Source organism: Piliocolobus tephrosceles, chromosome 3 (assembly GCF_002776525.5).
Source record: "Piliocolobus tephrosceles isolate RC106 chromosome 3, ASM277652v3, whole genome shotgun sequence".
Taxonomy (NCBI): domain Eukaryota; kingdom Metazoa; phylum Chordata; class Mammalia; order Primates; family Cercopithecidae; genus Piliocolobus; species Piliocolobus tephrosceles.
Genome location: NC_045436.1, coordinates 159,947,653 through 159,965,943, shown reverse-complemented (window position 1 = coordinate 159,965,943; position 18,291 = coordinate 159,947,653). Strand labels below are relative to the sequence as shown.

Sequence of the window (18,291 nt, the reverse complement as noted above, 5' to 3'; positions counted from 1 at the left end):
GGTCAAGAGTTTGAGACCAGCCTGGCCAACATGATGAAACCCCATCTATACTAAAAATACAAAAATTAGCCAGGCATGGTGGCGTGCACCTGTAATCCCAGCTACTCGGGAGGCTGAGGCAGGAGAATTGCTTGAACCCGGGAGGCAGAGGTTGCAGTGCGCCGAGTGAGATCTCGCCACTGCACTCCAGCCTGGGCAACAGAACAAAACTCTGTCTCAAAAAAAAAAAAAAAAAAAAGAAAGAAAAGAAATTTAGTGGGCTTGCGGGGGAATGGGAAGATTTTCCCAATTCTTGTTTCGGTGGCATGAATACTCCTTTCCAGCTTAAAGCAGATCTAACCCTCTCAAAGTCCATCTTTCTCAGCTCCTCTGTTCTGCTCTTTCATCTTTGGTCCTGCTCTCTGCTAATCTTTCTCCTCTCTTCCCATTTTAATTTTTCTCCTTTTGTCTTCAGACTTCAAAGTCACAGACTCAATGTGTCCCTCCATTTTCCCTGTATCCCCCATCACTAATAGAAGAATTTTCTCCTGCCATTCGATCATGATACAGGCTATCTGAAAAAAATGAGAATTAGGTTCCTAGCAAGAGAGATGACCTACCATTTTCCAGAGGACACTGTGGAATCCTGTTTGCCTGAAGGTTCCAAATATAACCCACGTTCCACTCAAGGCACACTTGATGATCTTTGAAAGGGCGTTCAAAAGGCGGGATGGTCTGCAGGAGGGTATAATTCTTTGCTACAGCATGGAGCAAGTTTTCCTCCCATTTAACATTCCGGTCTCCGCCACTGTATTTGTGAGTAATCCAGGCGCGTACTATCACTGCAGATACAGAGATGGAATGTCTGATGAAATAATCATCTCTGTAAACCATAATGCTTGGAAATTTCACATGTACTATTTGTGTCCTGCTGGTGTGAAGATGTTTCTCATTCTTCCACCTTTTTTTGTACACGGGAATGCTACTTCTGAACTCAGATGAAACAACTGCTTCCAAATTGACAACGCAAGGCTGAGAGCATAAATACTGAACCGAGACTTCAGAAACGTTGCGAACATTTCCTTCAAAGACAGTAAAATAAATAAAGTCTTTGTAAGCCACGCTCTGCTCAGCTTTGGGCATCACTGACGTCGTCAGGGAAGTCTGCCTACCCAAAGACGGTACAACATTCTGAAAAAAAGAAAAAGAAAGTAAGCAATACAGAAAGTTTAAAAATCCTCATCATAACAGGTATGCGAATCATTATTTTCCTGGGATAAAAAATATCAGTCTACATAAAGCAATGAATGAATGCAGGAGATAAAAGATGCCAAAACCACTACTGAAGAATTGGGGAAAAACCAACACACAAATACAATGGAAGAAGAGGTCACATTAAACTCTCTCCCCACACCCAGTAACATCTGCTGATCAAAATGTGACTGTCACATCTACGTGGCAATAATTCCAGAGTCGGTTTTCAAAGGCAGAAGCTGGTTCACAACAAACCCAGTAGCGATGGAACCTGCCTTAGAATAAAACAGAGACAACACAGCTTGAGACATTTTCAAACCATTGTCCTGACTTTAAGTGGTGGATCCGACAGTACCAAGTCAAAGGGTGGCAGAAAAGTGCAAAGTGCACCCTCAAGGGAACGTAACAGGGATGCCACCCTGGCCCCTTTTTCTCCCATAAGTTTGAAGCCAGGGCAAGCCTGCGTGATATATAGACAGGCGAGAGGCTTCCTCTATTGCTCCCGGTCACACACAAGCAAGCTCAGACGATGGGCTGTGTTGTCCAATTCTTTCACCATAGACGATGCTACATGCACCAAGAAAGATTTTAGCTGAATGTTTATCTGGTCATGAAATTGAGGCAAGGTTTTGAGCATGAGGTGCTGATATATGAATGCTAAGAGCTCTCTTAAATATGACTTTGTGATTCAGGTATCCAAAACACGATAGAAAAAGGTCACTTTGGACCACTGCATATCCATTAGGGTGGCTATTGTAAAACACACACACACACACACACAGAAAATAACAAGTGTTGGTGAAGATGTGGAGAATCTGGAACCCTTAGGCACTCTTAGTGAGAACGTAAAATGGTGCAGCTACTGTGGAAAGCAGTATAGCAGTTCCTCAAATAAATTAAACACAGAATGATCATATGATCAGGCTGGGCGTGGTGGCTCATGCCTGTAATCCCAGAACTTTGGGAGGCTGAGGTGGGTGGATCACCTGAGGTCAGGAGTTCAAGACCAGTCTGGTAAACATGATGAAACCCTGTCTCTACTAGTAATACAAAAATCAGCCAGGCGTGGTGGTGCACACCTGTAATTCCAGCTATTTGGGAGGCTGAGGCAGGAGAATTGCTTGAACCTGGGAGGTGGATGTTGCGGTGAGCCAAGATCACGCCACTGCACTCTAGCCTGGGGAACAGAGTGAGACTGCATCTCAAAAAAGAATTATGATATGATCAGATCCAGCAATTCCACTTCTGGATATACACCGCAAAAATTTAAAGCAAAGACTTGAAGAGAGATTTGTACACTCATGTTAATAACGGCATTACTCACACTATCCAAAAGCAACCCCAACGGTCCATTCACGGATGAATGGGTAGAAAAAATGTGGTATATACATGGGATGGAATACTATTCAGCCCATAGAAGGGAATGAAATTCTGATACATGCTGTAAAATGGATGAACTTTGAGGACATGATGCTAAGTAAAACAAGCTAGACACAAAAGAACAGATATTATATCATCCACCTACATGAAGTGCCTAGAGTAGTCAAACTCACAGAGACAGAAGGTACAATAGAGGTTACCAGGGTCTCAGGGAAGAGGGGATTGAGGAGTTAGGATGTAATGGGTCTAGAGATTCAGTTTGGGACGATGAAATAGTGTGGAGATAGAAAGTGGTGCTGGTTGCACAACAATGGGAATGTCCTTAACACTACTGAACTACACACTTACAAATGATTAAAATGGTACATTTTAATGCACGCATCTTTTTACCACAATTTAAAAGAAAAAAAGTCACTTTGGTGTCCTCCGAGGAAAGAAATAAAAACTCCTTTTTTCAATTCTGACTTAGAACTGTGGGAGAGGCAAAGATGGACAAGACATGAAATTTGGTATCAGGGAATCATGTCTATAAACAATGGCAATACAGGCAAAACGTGGTCAGTGTTCCCACCAAACAGTAAACAAGCCCGAGGGTGCATAGCACTGGGAGAGAATAATTCTAACTGGAAGGTCTGGGATAGGCTTTGTGGAAGAAATGGTATCTCAGTTGGGCTTTGAGGGATGAAAAGAAGTTCTTCAGGTAGAGAGACAAGGGAAAGGCACTGCAGAGGGTGTGAACAGCATAAGCCGGGCAAGAGGCAGGGGAATGCAGGTATACTTAGGGAATAGAAAGTAGTTATGTGAACACGCAGGTATGTGGTTGAAAAGAAGAGCAGAGTTTGGCCCTGGAGAACACTGAGTCCCAGCCCAAGGAATGTGAACTTTTATTCCACTGACAGCAAAGAATCAACAAAGGTTTCTGTACAAGGGGATGGTGTCTCCCTTTTAAAGCAACTGATAGTCAATGTCAATTAGAAACAAGGCTAACAATTCGTACAAAAATGAGCAAACGACATAGTTAATCAACAGGTAAATGCTTATTCACAGTAAGATAAATGCAAACTGAAACTGCGCTGAGATACCATTTTTTACCCACTAGATTTGCAAAGATCAAAAAGTCAGATAACACATTGTACTGACCAGAGTGTAGGAAGCATGCCCTCTTATGTATTGCTGGTGGCAGTAATCTCTAATCTCTATGAGGTCAATCAAGTAATACTTACTAAAATTATAAATGCACTCACCCTCTGCACCAACAATTTCACTTCTAGGAGTTTAACCTATAAATACACTCAAAGTTGTGCAAAATGATGTTTGTGTAGATTTTCACTTCAGTACAGTTTGTAATTGCAGGACATGGGGAGCCTAAATAACCATCAAGAGGGAGCTGGTTAAATAAAAATAGTACATCCACTCGTAGAGTACTACACAGTTATTAAAAGGAAGAAGCTCTCCATGTACAGATAACGGAATGATCTCAAAGGGTTTTGTGTCTGTTTTTTTTGTTTGTTTTTGAATTTTCAGGGTTTTCTTTTTTTTTGAGATGGAGTCTCACTCTGTAACCCAGGCTGGAGTGCAGTGACACAATCTCAGTTCACTGCAACCTCTGCTTCCCGGGTTCAAGTGATTCTCCTGCCTCAGTCTCCCAAGTAGCTGGGATTACAGACACCTGCCACCACACCCGGCTAATTTTTGTATTTTTAGTAGAGATGGGGTTTCACCAAGTTGGCCAGGCTGGTCCCGAACTTCTGACCTCAGGTGATCCACCCCTCTCAGCCTCCCAAAGTGCTGGGATTACAGGCGTGAGCCACCACGCCCAGCCCAGGTTTTGAAATTCCAGGTTTGCTGAAATGTAATTCACACCACACAATTCACACATTGAAAGTGTAAGTTGCAATGTTTTCTAGTAGATTTATAGAGCTAGTCAACAATCAGTCATTACAACAATCAATTTTCAAACATTTCATTGCCCAAAAATGAAACCCAGTAGCCACTAGCAATCACTTTCCATTTTTTTGCTTGCTTTTTAAAAACAGATTCAGAAATACCATTTGGATTAAATACACACACACACCACACATACATATATATGTACATGTGCATATTCACTTGAATACACTTATCACTGGTTGCTTACACAGATAAGAATGAGGTGACCAGGAGACAGAATAAGAGAGAGAGATGCACCGGGCATAGTGGCTCATGCCTGTAATCCCAGCACCTTGGGAGGCCAAGGAGGGTGGATCACGAGGTCAGGAGATAGAGAGCATCCTGGCTAACATAGTGAAACCCCGACTCTACTAAAAATACAAAAAATTAGCCAGGCGTGGTGGTGGGCGCCCATAGTCCTAGCTACTCGGGAGGCTGAGGCAGGAGAATGGCGTGAACCCAGGAGGCAGAGCTTGCAGTGAGCCAAGATCATGACACTGCACTCAAGCCTAGGTGACAGAGCGAGACTCCGTCTCAAAAAAAAAAAAAAAAAAAAACAACAAGAGAGAGAGATGCACTGTATATCCTTCCCTAACTTTTGAATTGTGTACTACACAATTTTTTTTTTAAGTAGGTGAGGAGAAAGCAACTGTCCTAAAAGGTCAAAGTGGGCTGGGCATGGTGGCTCATGCCTGTAATCCCAGCACTTTGGGAGGCTGAGGTGGGTGGTTCACGAAGTCAAGAGATCGAGACCATCCTGGCCAACATGATGAAACTCCGTCTTTACAAAAAATACAAATATTAGCCAGGCGTGGTGGCACATGTCTGTAGTCCCAGCTACTCGGGAGGCTGAGGCAGGAGAATCGCTTGAACCCGGGAGGCAGAGCTTGCAGTGAGCCGATATCATGCCACTGCATTCCAGCCTGGTGACAGAGTGAGACTGTCTCAAAAAAAAAGGGTCACAGTGGAAACTGTGTCTTCTGCAAATGGCAGAGAGAATAGGAGAAGGGCTGGCAATTCCTTTTGACCAGTCATGGGAAACCTGTGGGAAGAGATATATAAAGAAGGGGGCACAGTGCAAACTGTCCATGCCATCCCCCGCCAGGAGAGGTTTAATTGTCTTATGTTCTCGTTCATACTGCCAGATTACAAGGAGGAAACACATATAAAAACCATCTCATAATTAGAAGCAGAGAACGTTACAATGGATGAGTCTGGTGACAAGCCAGTCTACTCTCTTATTCCGCAGATAAGAAAATGACAATCAAGAGGTGACATTCTCCAACATCACCCAGCTGGTGGGTTAGCAAAGGCAAGCCCAGAAACCTGGCTCCTCCTCTAGCCGCCCACCCACTCCCACCTTACCCACGCCACAGCAAATGATATCAGTGGTGACTAATGGTCACCATTCCACGGCCGCCTGGAAACTCTAGGCTAAATTCTGCTTCCACATGAATAGGGATGCACCCAGCATTTCTCCACGAACACTGGTTTATTCATTCAGCCAGATGTGCCAAGATGTAGCCCCCACCCTCAAGATGCAAATCACAGTGTTAAGTCCACAACAGAGTTTCACCCAAGGCCAGAGATCACTGGTGCTGGTGGAAACCGAATCAGCTGATGGGTGACCAACACGCCTTATTCCAAAGCAATGCCCCGAATGTTTGCCTCACTAATCCCACAAATAAGTCAAATGTCAAATAAGACATTTGCTTATTCTGTGAGACAAAAGGCAGCCCAGCGCCCAGGACATGCAGAGGTGTATTAAATATCACACTTTCTTTTTTCCCAAAGAATGACTTGAAACCTCTTCCTCGTATACCTTAAAAACTCACCCAGGCTCAGCTCTCCCACTACGATATTTTTCTGAGTGGGAATGGAGGGTGTCAGATTTTTAATGCTGATGCTGGGACCTCCCGTGAAAACCTCTTTTAAACAGAATGCTGGGGGAAAGGCCATTTGATTTTACTAGAAAAGTGTAGTTCATAATAACCATGTTCATTATTTTACATCTCACTGCTAAAAGTGCACCAGTCCACTTTTCTTTATTAATCAGTGCAGCACCCTGAGCATGGTTTCAGTTTTGTTTGATGGTCCATGCTTATAACATTGTGGATAATAGAGGTATATACAAGCCGGGTGCTGTGGCTCATGCTGGTAATCCCAGTGCTTTGGGAGGCCAAGGCAGGAAGATCACTTGAGCCTCAAAATGCAAGGTTACAGTGAGCTATGATAGTGCCAATGCACTCCAGCCTGGGCAATAGAGTAAGGCCCTGTCCCCTCAAAAATAAAAATAAAAATAAGAAGGCATAAACACATTTCACCACGTACTCTCCACAGAGCTGTCCCTTCAAATTCTGTTTCAAAAAAACTCTCCATATACTCATTTGAAGATTATTTCATTTTCACCTGTTTCAAAGTCTCAGGTGCAGTAAAAGTTACCTCAAGGTATATAGGTGCTAAACATATGTTATTCAACATGGTAGTCACAGGTCATATTAAGCACTTGTAATGTGGCTGGTCTGATTTGAGATGTGCTGTAAGTGTAAAATATACATTGAATTTCAAAGCCTTCATATAAAAAAAAGGGCTGCAAAATACCTCATTAATAATTTTTATATTAATATATGTTGACAATATTTGGACACACTGAATTAAATGAAATATATTAATATTCATTATGCCTGGTCTCCTTACTTCTTTTTTTTTTTTTTTTTTTGAGATGAAGTCTCACCCTGTCATCCAGGCTGGAGTACAATGGGGCAATCTTGGCTCATTGCAACCTCTGCCTCCCAGGTTCTAGCGATTCTCCTGCCTCAGTCTCCCGAGCAGCTGAGATCACAGGCATGTGCCACCATGCCTGGCTAATTTTTGTATTTTTAGTAGAGACACGGTTTTGCCATGTTGGCCAGGCTGGTCTCGAACTTGTGACCTCAGGTGATCCACGTGCCTTGGCCTCCCAAAGTGTTAGGATTACAGGCGTGAGCCACTGTGCCTGGCCTCTCTTTACTTTTTTAACATAGCTACTAGAGAATTTAAAATTACATATGTGGCTTGAAATTTGTGCTTCATATTGTATTTCTACTGGATAGTGCTATTCTAAATTTGAGGTCAGCTGAATTTCTTGGTTAAAAAAAAAAAAGCCAGATGGTAAATATTTTAGGTTTTGCAGGGACACTTTGAAACAGCCATAGGGACAACACATAACTGAATGAGTATGGCCATGGTCCCACACAACTTTGGTTACAGAAACAGGCGGCTGACTGGACAGGCCCACAGGCCTATAGTTTGCCAACTTCTTTTCTAAATTATCAAGCTTTTTTTTTTTTTTTTTTTTGAGACTGAGTCTCACTCTGTCACCTAGGCCTGAGTGCAGTGGCACAATCTCAGCTCACTGCAACCTCTGCCTCCCAGGTTCAAGTGATTCTCATACCTCAGCCTCCCAAGTACCTGGGACTATAGGCATGCACCACCATGCCTGGGTAATTTTTGTATTTTTAGTAGAGACCGAGTTCCACCATGTTGGCCAGACTGGTCTCAAACTTCTGACCTCAGGGGATCCACCCACCTCGGCCTCCCAAAGTGCTGGGATTACAGCATGAGCCACAGTGCCCAGCCAATTTTCAAGCTATTATCCCAGATAGAGTTTTGAAGAACAAAAGGTGACATAAGATATGCTTTGTTAGGAGTTGTCATATACGAGAAACGGGGTGAATAGCCCAACAGGGCATCATTTCATATGTGTGCAGTTGATGGGACTTGATTCTGTATTTTTCTAAGGTTCCTTGGTGGAGAGTGTTGACATTTTGCTATTGTTTCTTTCAGAAAAGATCTGAGTCAGAGGATAACATTAAATTAATCTAGGCAAAGAGATCAAATTTCAAGGACTGAGATGGATTGTTTGACAAGTAGGAGAAGCTTGAATGACAGCTGGAGTACAAGAGAAGAGAAACTTCGGGGTGGGGCAACGTTTCCTTAAGTTAGTAAGGGTGTGTTGGTCCCAAAGAGGGCCTCAAAATCACCCTACGTGGCTTGTGCAGAACATGGTCTAAACCCTTCAAGAAGGTGCTTTGAGGCATCTATGCAATGAAGGAAGCTGGCATCCAGTGACTTGTAGCAGACCCTGTGGGCAGCTGATTCACCACGAGTCGTGGCTACCTCTGCTATGCACAAAACCAACACTGATTAGCAACACATCACACTCTAAATATTGATTAAGCTGAAGTTGACTTCCTGGCTCAAGTCATGTGTGTGGTTATAAGCTGTTTCCTGCCAGGAAAATAAGGCAATTAAACTTGAAGAGTTCCAGCTACAGGCATGACACGTGTCCAGCCTTCATAGGTATTTTCACATGCCAGGTTGCATTAATACAAGCTGAAAATTTATCTGCATGTTCCTTTGTTTAGAAATTATGAGTTCAGAGTCTATGTCATTGTTATGTTTCCAGCTTCTAAGATAGAGTCTGACACACAATAAGAATTTGGTAAGTGTTTCTTGCTGAAATAAAACACTGGGGCTGGGCGCGGTGGCTCATGCCTGTAATCCCAGCACTCTGGGAGGCTGAGGGGGGCGGATCACCTGAGGTCAGGAGTTTGAGACCAGCCTGGTCAACACGGTGAAACCCTGTCTCTGCTAAAAATACAAAACAAAATTAGCCAGGCGTACTGGCAGGCACCTGTAATCTCAGCTACTCAGGAGGCTAAAGCAGGAGAATCACTTGAAACAGGGAGGCAGAGGTGGCAGTGAGACAAGATTGCGCCACCGCACTCCAGCCTGGGCAATAGAGCGAGATTCCATCTCAGAGAAAAAAAAAAAGCACTGAGTGTGGGCATTTCTGCCAGATGCCTCAGTGGCCCTGGGGGCACTTGCATATAAACCAAGTGACTTGATCAGTTTTGAGTCCCCACTGCCTTCTTCTTATACTCTAAGTTCTCTTGTAAGGGATCCCCATCATTTCTCTGTTTTTCTCCCAGCCTCGTTAATTCCTTTCAAATAGCCCTTACCCTTTGGCATCTTATTGGTCCCTGGGGGTCAGAGCCTAGCTGGGGAACTGTGAGGTCGGGGGAGGTGGCACCTTGGCACCCACCTTACCCATTTGGGGCAAACTTCTCCCAGTTATTTTGTCCCTCTAGACCTTTCAGACAACTGCCTTACATTCTAGGACCGTTTCCATTTCTCCACACCAAAAATACAAATTAATTTTTTAAGATTTCTCATCCCCCGACCCTCTGCTGAGTTCCTGTTTATCTGGCAAGTTCATCCATGTCACTGTGATAATGAAAAAATACTGAGGTAATGCCACATATCTGTATTTCTATGCCGGCTTTGCAGAGATAATGCCTTTAAAGCACAGTCTAAATGCACCACAACTCTAAGCAAGATAGTTGGGGTGAAGAGGGGCATCTGTGTCCCTCAAATTATGCCGTTTAGGCAGCTACAATAGATGTTCCACCTTGAAAGCAACATACTGATCCATTTTGCACACGATGGAGCTGGGCCCTGAAAGATGCTTGAGACCTCAAATATGTTTACACCAGATGTGAACCCTTATCGAAGTCAAATTTGACAATGTCATGCACAGTCACAAAACATGGATTCTCTTATTTCTGTGCAAATGTGCATGTATTGTAAAATTTTTTTTTTTAAAAAGAAAGAAAGGGGCCAGTTAATGTGTGTTCATGATAGAAGACCCCAAATAGGAGATCTAAATGCATTAAATTCTGCCTGGGAATCAAGAAACAGATGAATTCATGTATCTTCTGGATGGAAAACAAAACTATCAACATGATCTAAACTTCTTTTAGGATGACTGCATTTGATTCCTTTAAGCAAAATCAATAAGAAGAGATGCTGTTCAAATCACCCTCCCTTGTTCCAAAGAGCTGAGAAAACTTGGCTTTGTTCTCTATCTGGTCTCCACTTGGTATTTAAGGAAGGGACAGAGAGATTGGGAAACTTTAAATCGTTCACATCTTGCTAGGAGTTCACTGGCACGTACACGTGTCTGTGGGTGGGTACGATAAGAAAACAATAACTGTTTTTCTCATTCCTGACCATTCTGCCCCATTCTTTTCCTAAGAAAACTGTGGCTCATGAGGGCTTCCTCTTCAAACTGGCTGGATCACATTTTCCCTAGGTCAAAAAGGTAAGCAAGCGTCTTGCCTTAAAGGGCCTATTTTTGTAATTTCTGCCTACCAGATATAAGCAAAAATTCTGTTTAAGTCAACAAAGCATGCAATTAAGCAAAATGGAAGATGATGTCAATACAGACTTCAAAATCAGCATGTGCTTAGGGAAGCATTTCCCAGTTGAGTATTATTCCTTCCTAAACCTGAGAGCTGGCCAGAGCCACACCATCACAGTCATGATCAATAATCCTGGTTGTGTAAGATTCTCCCCCATACTATTTAATATGCTGTTTCTTCCCAACTCACATCACACAAAGCTACCTAAGTTGGTTTGATCTTATTTCATTGAGTACCTACTGTGTACTGGGCACTGGGACGGATGTGTTAAACCTTTTTTTCTCTCTGACTTCTAACTTCCTCCTCTCACATGGGACCTCATAGACTTCTCCCTTCTAACCCAATCCTCACAACAGCCCACAGGGGGAGACAGCATCCCCACGGGCACAGCTGAGGCAACAGAATGTTCAGAGAGGGTAAGTAACTTGCCCAAGGTCAACCAGCGACCAAAAAGCAGAACCAAAATTCAAATCCACATCAGCTGACTCCAGAGTCAGTGATGGTGTGCCTCTTGTCTTCTAACAACACCCAAAGATGATGCCCTCAACTCACACCCTTGCCTTTACACACTTGTCACCGCTTTCTGGCTACAGGGTTGGGGAATCTCACGACTTTCCTTAGTCTCATCTTGAAAGTGTTGGAGCTAAAATGCCACCATGCTGCCATGCCTTGAGTTTGAAGAAGATAGATATTGCCTTAACCACAAACACACAAATGCCAGACTCAGCCAGTTCCCCAGTATAACTAAGCCCTTCTCCAGGTAGAGATGGGAAATAAGGCCTGCCAAGGCTGAATCCCATCAGCCATTCCTCACGGGCTGCACATGCCTCCTGCCCCTCGACTCCCTTCTCAGGGGAATGGCTGAGCCAATAAACGAGGTAACCGAATTCACTTTAGGCTATTTACGGTCTACTCCAGTCTATCCGTCTTCCCAGAGAATTGCCTGGGTTATTCTCTCCTACCTGTCCTCTAGCGCTGACACTTTTGCTAACAGGCAGCCAGAAGAAATAGAAGGCAAGAGGCCAACACCATGGCTTGGGAGATTTTAGCAGCTCTGGTCAGGATGAATATGGAAGCTATTGGTTGATGTAAGGTTTGGGGATGATCTCTGTTTTCAAATATTCATAATCCCTCTCCCTCAGGCTGGATAATTGCAGATCTCTTTACCTCGTTTTGATCTTCTTATGCCCTGCATTGCACACATAGTGAGGGGTTAATGAATACTCTTAGATGGATGACCGAGGGTATGTCATCACTTACAGAGAATCCTGTACAAGCCTCTGTCACAGCCACTGTCTGCTAACTGTCCCACATGTGTCTGTGTTGTTTTTTTGTTGTTGTTGTTGTTGTTGTTTGTTTTTCCTTTTGAGACAGAACCTCGCTGTGTCTCCAGGCTGGAGTGCAGCAGCGTGATCTCAGCTCACTGTAACCTCCGACTCCCAGGTTCAAGCGGTTCTCCTGTCTCAGCCTCCCGAGTAGCTGGGATTACAGGTGCACACCACCACACCCAGCTAGTTTTTGTATTTTCAGTAGAGACGGGGTTTCACCATGTTGGCCAGGATGGTCTCAATCTCCTGACCTCGTGATCCACCTGCCTCGGCCTCCCAAAGTGCTGGGATTACAGGCATAAGCCACCACGCCCGGCCTCTGTGCTGTTAATGTCCTCTTACTTCTTTGTCCTCAGTCTGATTGTCTAACAAGTGCAGATATCCACTCTGAACATTTCATCTAGACAGCTGACATCAATACTGGTCATCCTGAGATTTATCTTTTCATATAAGAAAATATTATACATTGGAGACCAGAGCTTAGAATGGACAAAATTGTCTTCTAGAAGTGCCATTATCACAGTTGGGGCAGCGTCAGGCTGGTTCTAGCCAAGTTGGAAGAAGGTAAGAGTTAATGGTGTAAGAAAATAGCAAGAGGGCCCGTTGGGCAGGGAAAGTTCTGCGTGGAGCACAGTACTCAGCACCCACAACCTCAGTGGAAGCAATTTCATTATCCTCTGCTTTCGAGGCCCTCTCCCTCTCTGAGGAGGCTCTCTGCATCTTGACCTTTGGTGACCTCAGAATTTTCTGGCAGCCACTGGAACCAGGGATCATCTTTTCAGAAATCTGTTTGGCATCGTTCCGTGACTTATCTTTCAGCCCTCATCACCATTATTCATGCTTTGGCAGTATCCTAGCTACAGACACAGTACTCTTCTTGAGCTGATACTGAAGGTTACTCCACCCCAGCCGATGGAGAGGGAAGGCGCCCACTCCTCAGGACCCTGACTCCAGGAAGCATGCTCCCTGTGAGGGCAGGTGCTTAAAGGCATCTATTCAGAAGCTGATCTCAACCTCCAGCCCTTGTGAACAGGCAAATAGGTGAAGATAACACAAAACAGGAACTGGTCCCCAAATCATAGACAATTTGGCTTTGGAATGCATTCCAAGGCACATTTGCTGTACACTTGTATGCACATTCATCCAAACTCAAATGCTAAACTCCACCAGCTGCCTCTGGACTACATAAAAACCCCAAACCTTTATCTCTTCATTAACGACGGCAAATATTTTCTGGCTTTACCTTTCTTCCCCACTTTAACATCCTGCTTCTATTCTGTGGCCTGCGCTTCCTGCTTTGTATATTTTAGATTATTTTAGACATGACCTCACATCCTGGCCAATTGCACAGTAGCTGCTAATTGCTAGAGCTTTGCTAATGGCCTGTATATCGATGAAGAATGACTTACAAGCAGCAAAATCCAAAAGACAATAAACTAGTATGGATTAGAGCTGGGGCTCTGGAGGGAGACAGATTTGGGTTTCAATCTCAGACTGTGTGGCCTGGGGCAACTAACTTAACCTCTCTGAATCTCTGTTATCTCGTCTAAATGGATATTATAATAGCTCCTACCTCACAGGGTTGTTGCTAAAATAAATACTGGATAATGCCTATAAAGGACTTAGCACAATGCAAGCTATTGTTATTACCATGTAGGCTTTCAAATTATGAAACAACTTTCTTCCTCTAGAGTCTACATATTCCTGAGATCCTGCCTAGCTATTCTGCTCCATCTCTACCCTGCACCTGCCCAGCCCCATTCCCCTGACCAACCACTTCCTCCAGGTAGCATTCCTTGATTGAGCAAAATGCACACAATTATACATTTGCGTTTTCTCTCTATTGTTTTATGTTTTTCAAGGGTTTCATATGGGTATTTACATTTTCCCCAATTCACACACCAAGCTTCTCCAAGATCAAGAAGCTTTACCTTCAGCAGTATCTCAGGTAGTACAAACCCAAGAGCAACATCCCTAGTAAACAGCCAGATCTTCACAACAAAATGTGGAGACTACCTTTTAAGTTGGCCTTTTGTGTCCTTTGCAAAATGGCTCTCTTGTTTATCAAAGTCTCTCTTGTACAGTAAGCGTATCAGAAGTTCATCTGAAGGAAGTATACAGAGGCAGGAAGCACTGACATTTCCCCCCACCATGAGGTCCCCAAATCCATTCCTTCCCCATCTGCCAAGACATTCATCCATGCTCTAGTTATTTTCCACATCACAGTATTTTCTAAAATTACTCTTTCTGGATCCCTTCCTCACCCCTTCACTATCTCACTTGAGTCTATCCATGGCATCATTTTTTCCCCGTTCTCTTAATCCCCCTTGGTGCACACAGAACTTTCACATGAGTAATATTTGCTCCATCATCATCCGTCTCTATTCACAGATCCCACTTAGGCCCCCAGGCTTTGCTCTCCCGACTCTGACTTCCTGAACTGTGGTGAAGTAGTCCCCCTCCTTGCCAGGTCTTGAGATGTCCATGTGGAACTTTCTGGCCCGGCTCATTTGTACATGAATGTTTCACGCAACACTCTACAACATCACTTCTGCTTCTGTGGGTAGCCAGCAGGGCCCTGTGTACAGGCATCATCTGTTTAAACTGAAATCTTGTCATTTGTCATGGCAGTTTTATTTATGATCCTGTGTGTTGTAACCTTGTGGCATAAATATTAAATAATAATATCTTTTGGGTAAAAAAAAAAATCATTCATGTTAGCTGACAACTTCTTATGAAAATATGAAGTAAGCCCAACCACACAATTTGGTATTGGCTCATTTTGAAATATGAGTAAAAGCACGGATTGCTCAACAGGTAGATGCACAGGCAGAATTATAATTTCCATTTTTACACCTTCTTGCTTCAAGAAATGAAACATTCAAGAAGTAAAAAACGTTAAAAGAAACGGGCTGGGTGGCAGATTTCTTCAGAATCAAATTCTAATTCCTGCCAGTATCTCCTAAGCAGTTTTTAGCTTCCAAAAAGGAAGACTCCAAATAATGACAATGCCACATAAGTGAAATGAATTCCGGACAATGACACTGCTCATTTTTTTTTTTTTTTTTTTTTTTTTGGCATTCTGTGAATTTCCTATTACATCAGTTTCATGATTCAGCATTTTCCCTTTCATTTATTTACAGTAATATATGGCGAGATAACCCAAGGTTTCTGCAGGATTTTGGAACATAAGGTACGCTGGGCAGGAAGGGTGTCGCCTTCTGTAAATTTACTATTGTTTAGGAGAACTCAAAACAGAAGCAAGCAAGCCATCAAAGGAACTGAGAAAATTTCTCCCCACCTTGTTCTGAGGACTCTCAACTACTCTGGTATTTAAAATAAATTGGTTTTGAAAAATAGGTTACTGCCCTTTAGTTGATGACTAAAACAAAAGCCAAGAAGTATGCAAATTGCAAACTGACATGCATGAGCCAAACATATTCTCTGAAATGACAATGTTCAAGACGCAGCTAAAGTCACCACTCTGGCGGTAAGCGTGTTACAGAGAACTAGATTTCTTTCCGGCATCCGCAACTTGGCTGGAGTGACCAAGGAGGAGTTGAAGAGCGCTGGAGATGCGAGGTGCGTTGGCAGAAAATCGTCCGGGCCGGGAGGACCCGGTGGAAACTAAAAGGAGGGTCGAGGCTGGTGGCGGGCGCCGAGAGAAAGAGGCGAAGTTGGGCACGGGAAGGAAAGGAGCTGCGAGGAGATTGAGAGGGAAGCCCAGAGGGGGGGGGGGGTGGGGGGGGGGGGGGGACTGGAGACCGCGCGCGGCGAGGCGGAGAGCGAACTCCCGGCGGCGAGGCTCCCGGGTGGAGTCGAGGACAAGAAGGAGTCTCGAGGGGAACCCGACCCGGGTCTATAGAGAGTCTGGGAGGGAGAGGAATGGGCACGAACGAGACAGCAGCGCGGCAAGTCCGGTCCACGCGCCCTTCTCCACGCCTGGGGTACCCATCCCAGGTGCCGGGAGCGCCCGGGGCGCAGCGGCGAGGAAGAGAGAAAACTAGCAGCGGTGTCCCCGCCCCGCGTGGCGGGTGTCCCCGGCCGCCCCCACCCGCCTCCCCGGGGCCCCGCGCGGAGAGGAGGACCCGGGCAGGGTCCGGCGCTCACCAGGTAGCAGAGGAGGAGCAGCGCGCAGGCAGGGCGGCCGCCGAGGCCCGGGGGGACGCCGCCACTCGTGGGGGCCATGGCTGCGGCCCGGGGGCAGACCGCGGGCGGCGGGGGTTGCTGCTGCTGCTGCCTCGGCCACCCAAGCCCCGCGCCGCGCCGCTGCATGGCGAGGCCGCCCGGATCCGGGCCGGAACAGGTCACCTGGTGCAGGGACCGGCCCCCGCCCGAGGCGCCACCTTCCCGCCCGCCCCCGGCCGGGCCGGCCGCCGCGCGCGGGGCCACCTGCCACCACCTCCGGACCCGCCGCCGCCGCCGCCACTGCCGCTCCCGCCGTCGCCGCCCCCGCAGCCCCAGCCGAGCGCCGGCTCCTCCCCGCCTCCCCGTCCCCGTCCCCTCCCTCCCCTCTGCCTCCCTGCCCAGCCCGCCTCCCGGCCGCTCCCTTCGGCCCCCGGGCTTCCATCCCTCCGGGCAGCGGGCGCCCACGCAGGTGGACACAGACCCGGGTCCCGCCCCTGGCCGCTGCCACCCCCAGCCCGGGTGGCTGGGCCCCGGAGCACCCCCCTTTCCCTTTCTCTCCGCTCCTCCCCCGCCCCCTTCCGCGCTCCTGCTCTCCGCGATCCCCCTCCTCTCCCTCCGGCTCCCTCTTCCCTCTCCCCTCCCGCTCCCAAACCCCCTCTTTTTTTCACTTTCTCCTTTTCCTCCCTTTCCTCTTTCTCCCTTCCCATCCTCTTCCTTGCTCCCGCATTCTCCTTCTCCCACCCACCCTTTTGCCGGTCGCACAGCCCAGTTCCCGCCCGTGCAATGGGTTTTGTCTGGTTGCTTTTTTGGCCGGGGCGCCATTCCCGCAGGGCGCAGGGCAAGTGTGCCCCCTGGAGTTGTGCCGCGCAGCTGCCCGGCTCCCAGGCCTTCAGGATGGATTTTGACCCCTGCCAACCTCCACCTGTCCACCTGCGGGGTTGGAACCGCCTCCTTACTGGCACGTTTGCAGCCCAGCTGCGCCCCACCCTGCCGGCTGGTTCGCGGCACGTTCTGGATGTTTCCCGAGGGTTTTGTGTGGTGCCGCCGCCGCCGCCGCCACCACTGCGCTCTTTGTTTTAATTGTCCAGAGTATTGGCACCCAGGACGGGTTTGTATTTGATTTGCATCCCTGTGCTCCAGCTTCCACTTTGGACAGAAAAGAAAATGAATTAATTAGGTCAATACAGTAATGCTGGAGCCCCAAATAAAAGGGGTGAGGCCCTAGAAGTGCGCAAACAGCTTTTTAAAAAACCAGGACACATCCGCGGCCTTGGGGACGCAGGTTGAGACTGGCTGCTCTCCCACCCGGGTTCTGCGGCCTGGCGGAGAAGGACCACCGGGCGGCGGGACCACCAGCTTGCCGCCGGCTTTTGGCGTTCAGGGAAGCGCTTGGCTGTGTCTAGCGGCTCCGACAACTATCTGGGCCCGCAGCTGCTGCTCTGAAACAGTTAATCCACCTTCCAAAGTTCGCAGAAGCTTCCCTTTGGCACTGGTAGATTTGTGCGGATTGGAACAATAGCCTGAGAGGCCACAGCCCTTTCCCTGTGCCACGAGCATAGGTCAAGTCACAACGGACGTCGGGGAGAGGCTGCTGGTGAGACGGGGTGCCCAGGGTAGTTTGATGGGCGTGGGCATCCCCTGTGCCTGGATGCGCCCTCAGCTGCTCAGTACAGGCCTGGTCATACCGGGCATGGCGGCTCCTCAGCTGTCGTCCACTTTTTTTTTAGGTCACCTAAGAGCTGTGGACCTGTGTGAGTCCCCTGGCCTTATTCCACCGGTTCTCAAACTTCAGAATTACCTGGAGGGATTGTTAAAACACAGATTCCTGGACTCCAGCCCTAGAATTTCTGACTCAGTTGGTCCTGGGAGGGACTTCAGAATGTACCTTTCTAACAAGCTCCTGGGTGATGCTAACGCGCTGGTTCAAACAGCCCTCCTCCATTTCCAGAACTATTGGCTTTTAGGAAACTGGGCTCCTGCTCCTCCCAGCCAGCTGCCACCACATTAAAGCATTTTGGGGGTTTTGACAGACGCTCCCACTATCTCTG

General features: G+C 46.5%; 1 protein-coding gene across 1 annotated transcript in view; it reads right to left on the bottom strand.

Annotated features, from left to right (window-relative positions):
- SEL1L3 (SEL1L family member 3) overlaps window positions 1–16,582 on the bottom strand; it is a 113,146-nt gene extending 96,564 nt beyond the window's left edge. Inside the window, exons 1-2 of the mRNA XM_026456093.1 lie at window positions 16,226–16,582; window positions 600–1,170 (exon numbers count right to left, since the gene is read on the bottom strand). Coding sequence (XP_026311878.1) covers window positions 600–1,170; window positions 16,226–16,390 — 736 coding nt within the window. The 5' untranslated portion in view covers window positions 16,391–16,582. The remainder of the gene's footprint in view (window positions 1–599; window positions 1,171–16,225) is intronic.
- Window positions 16,583–18,291: the final 1,709 nt, after the last annotated feature.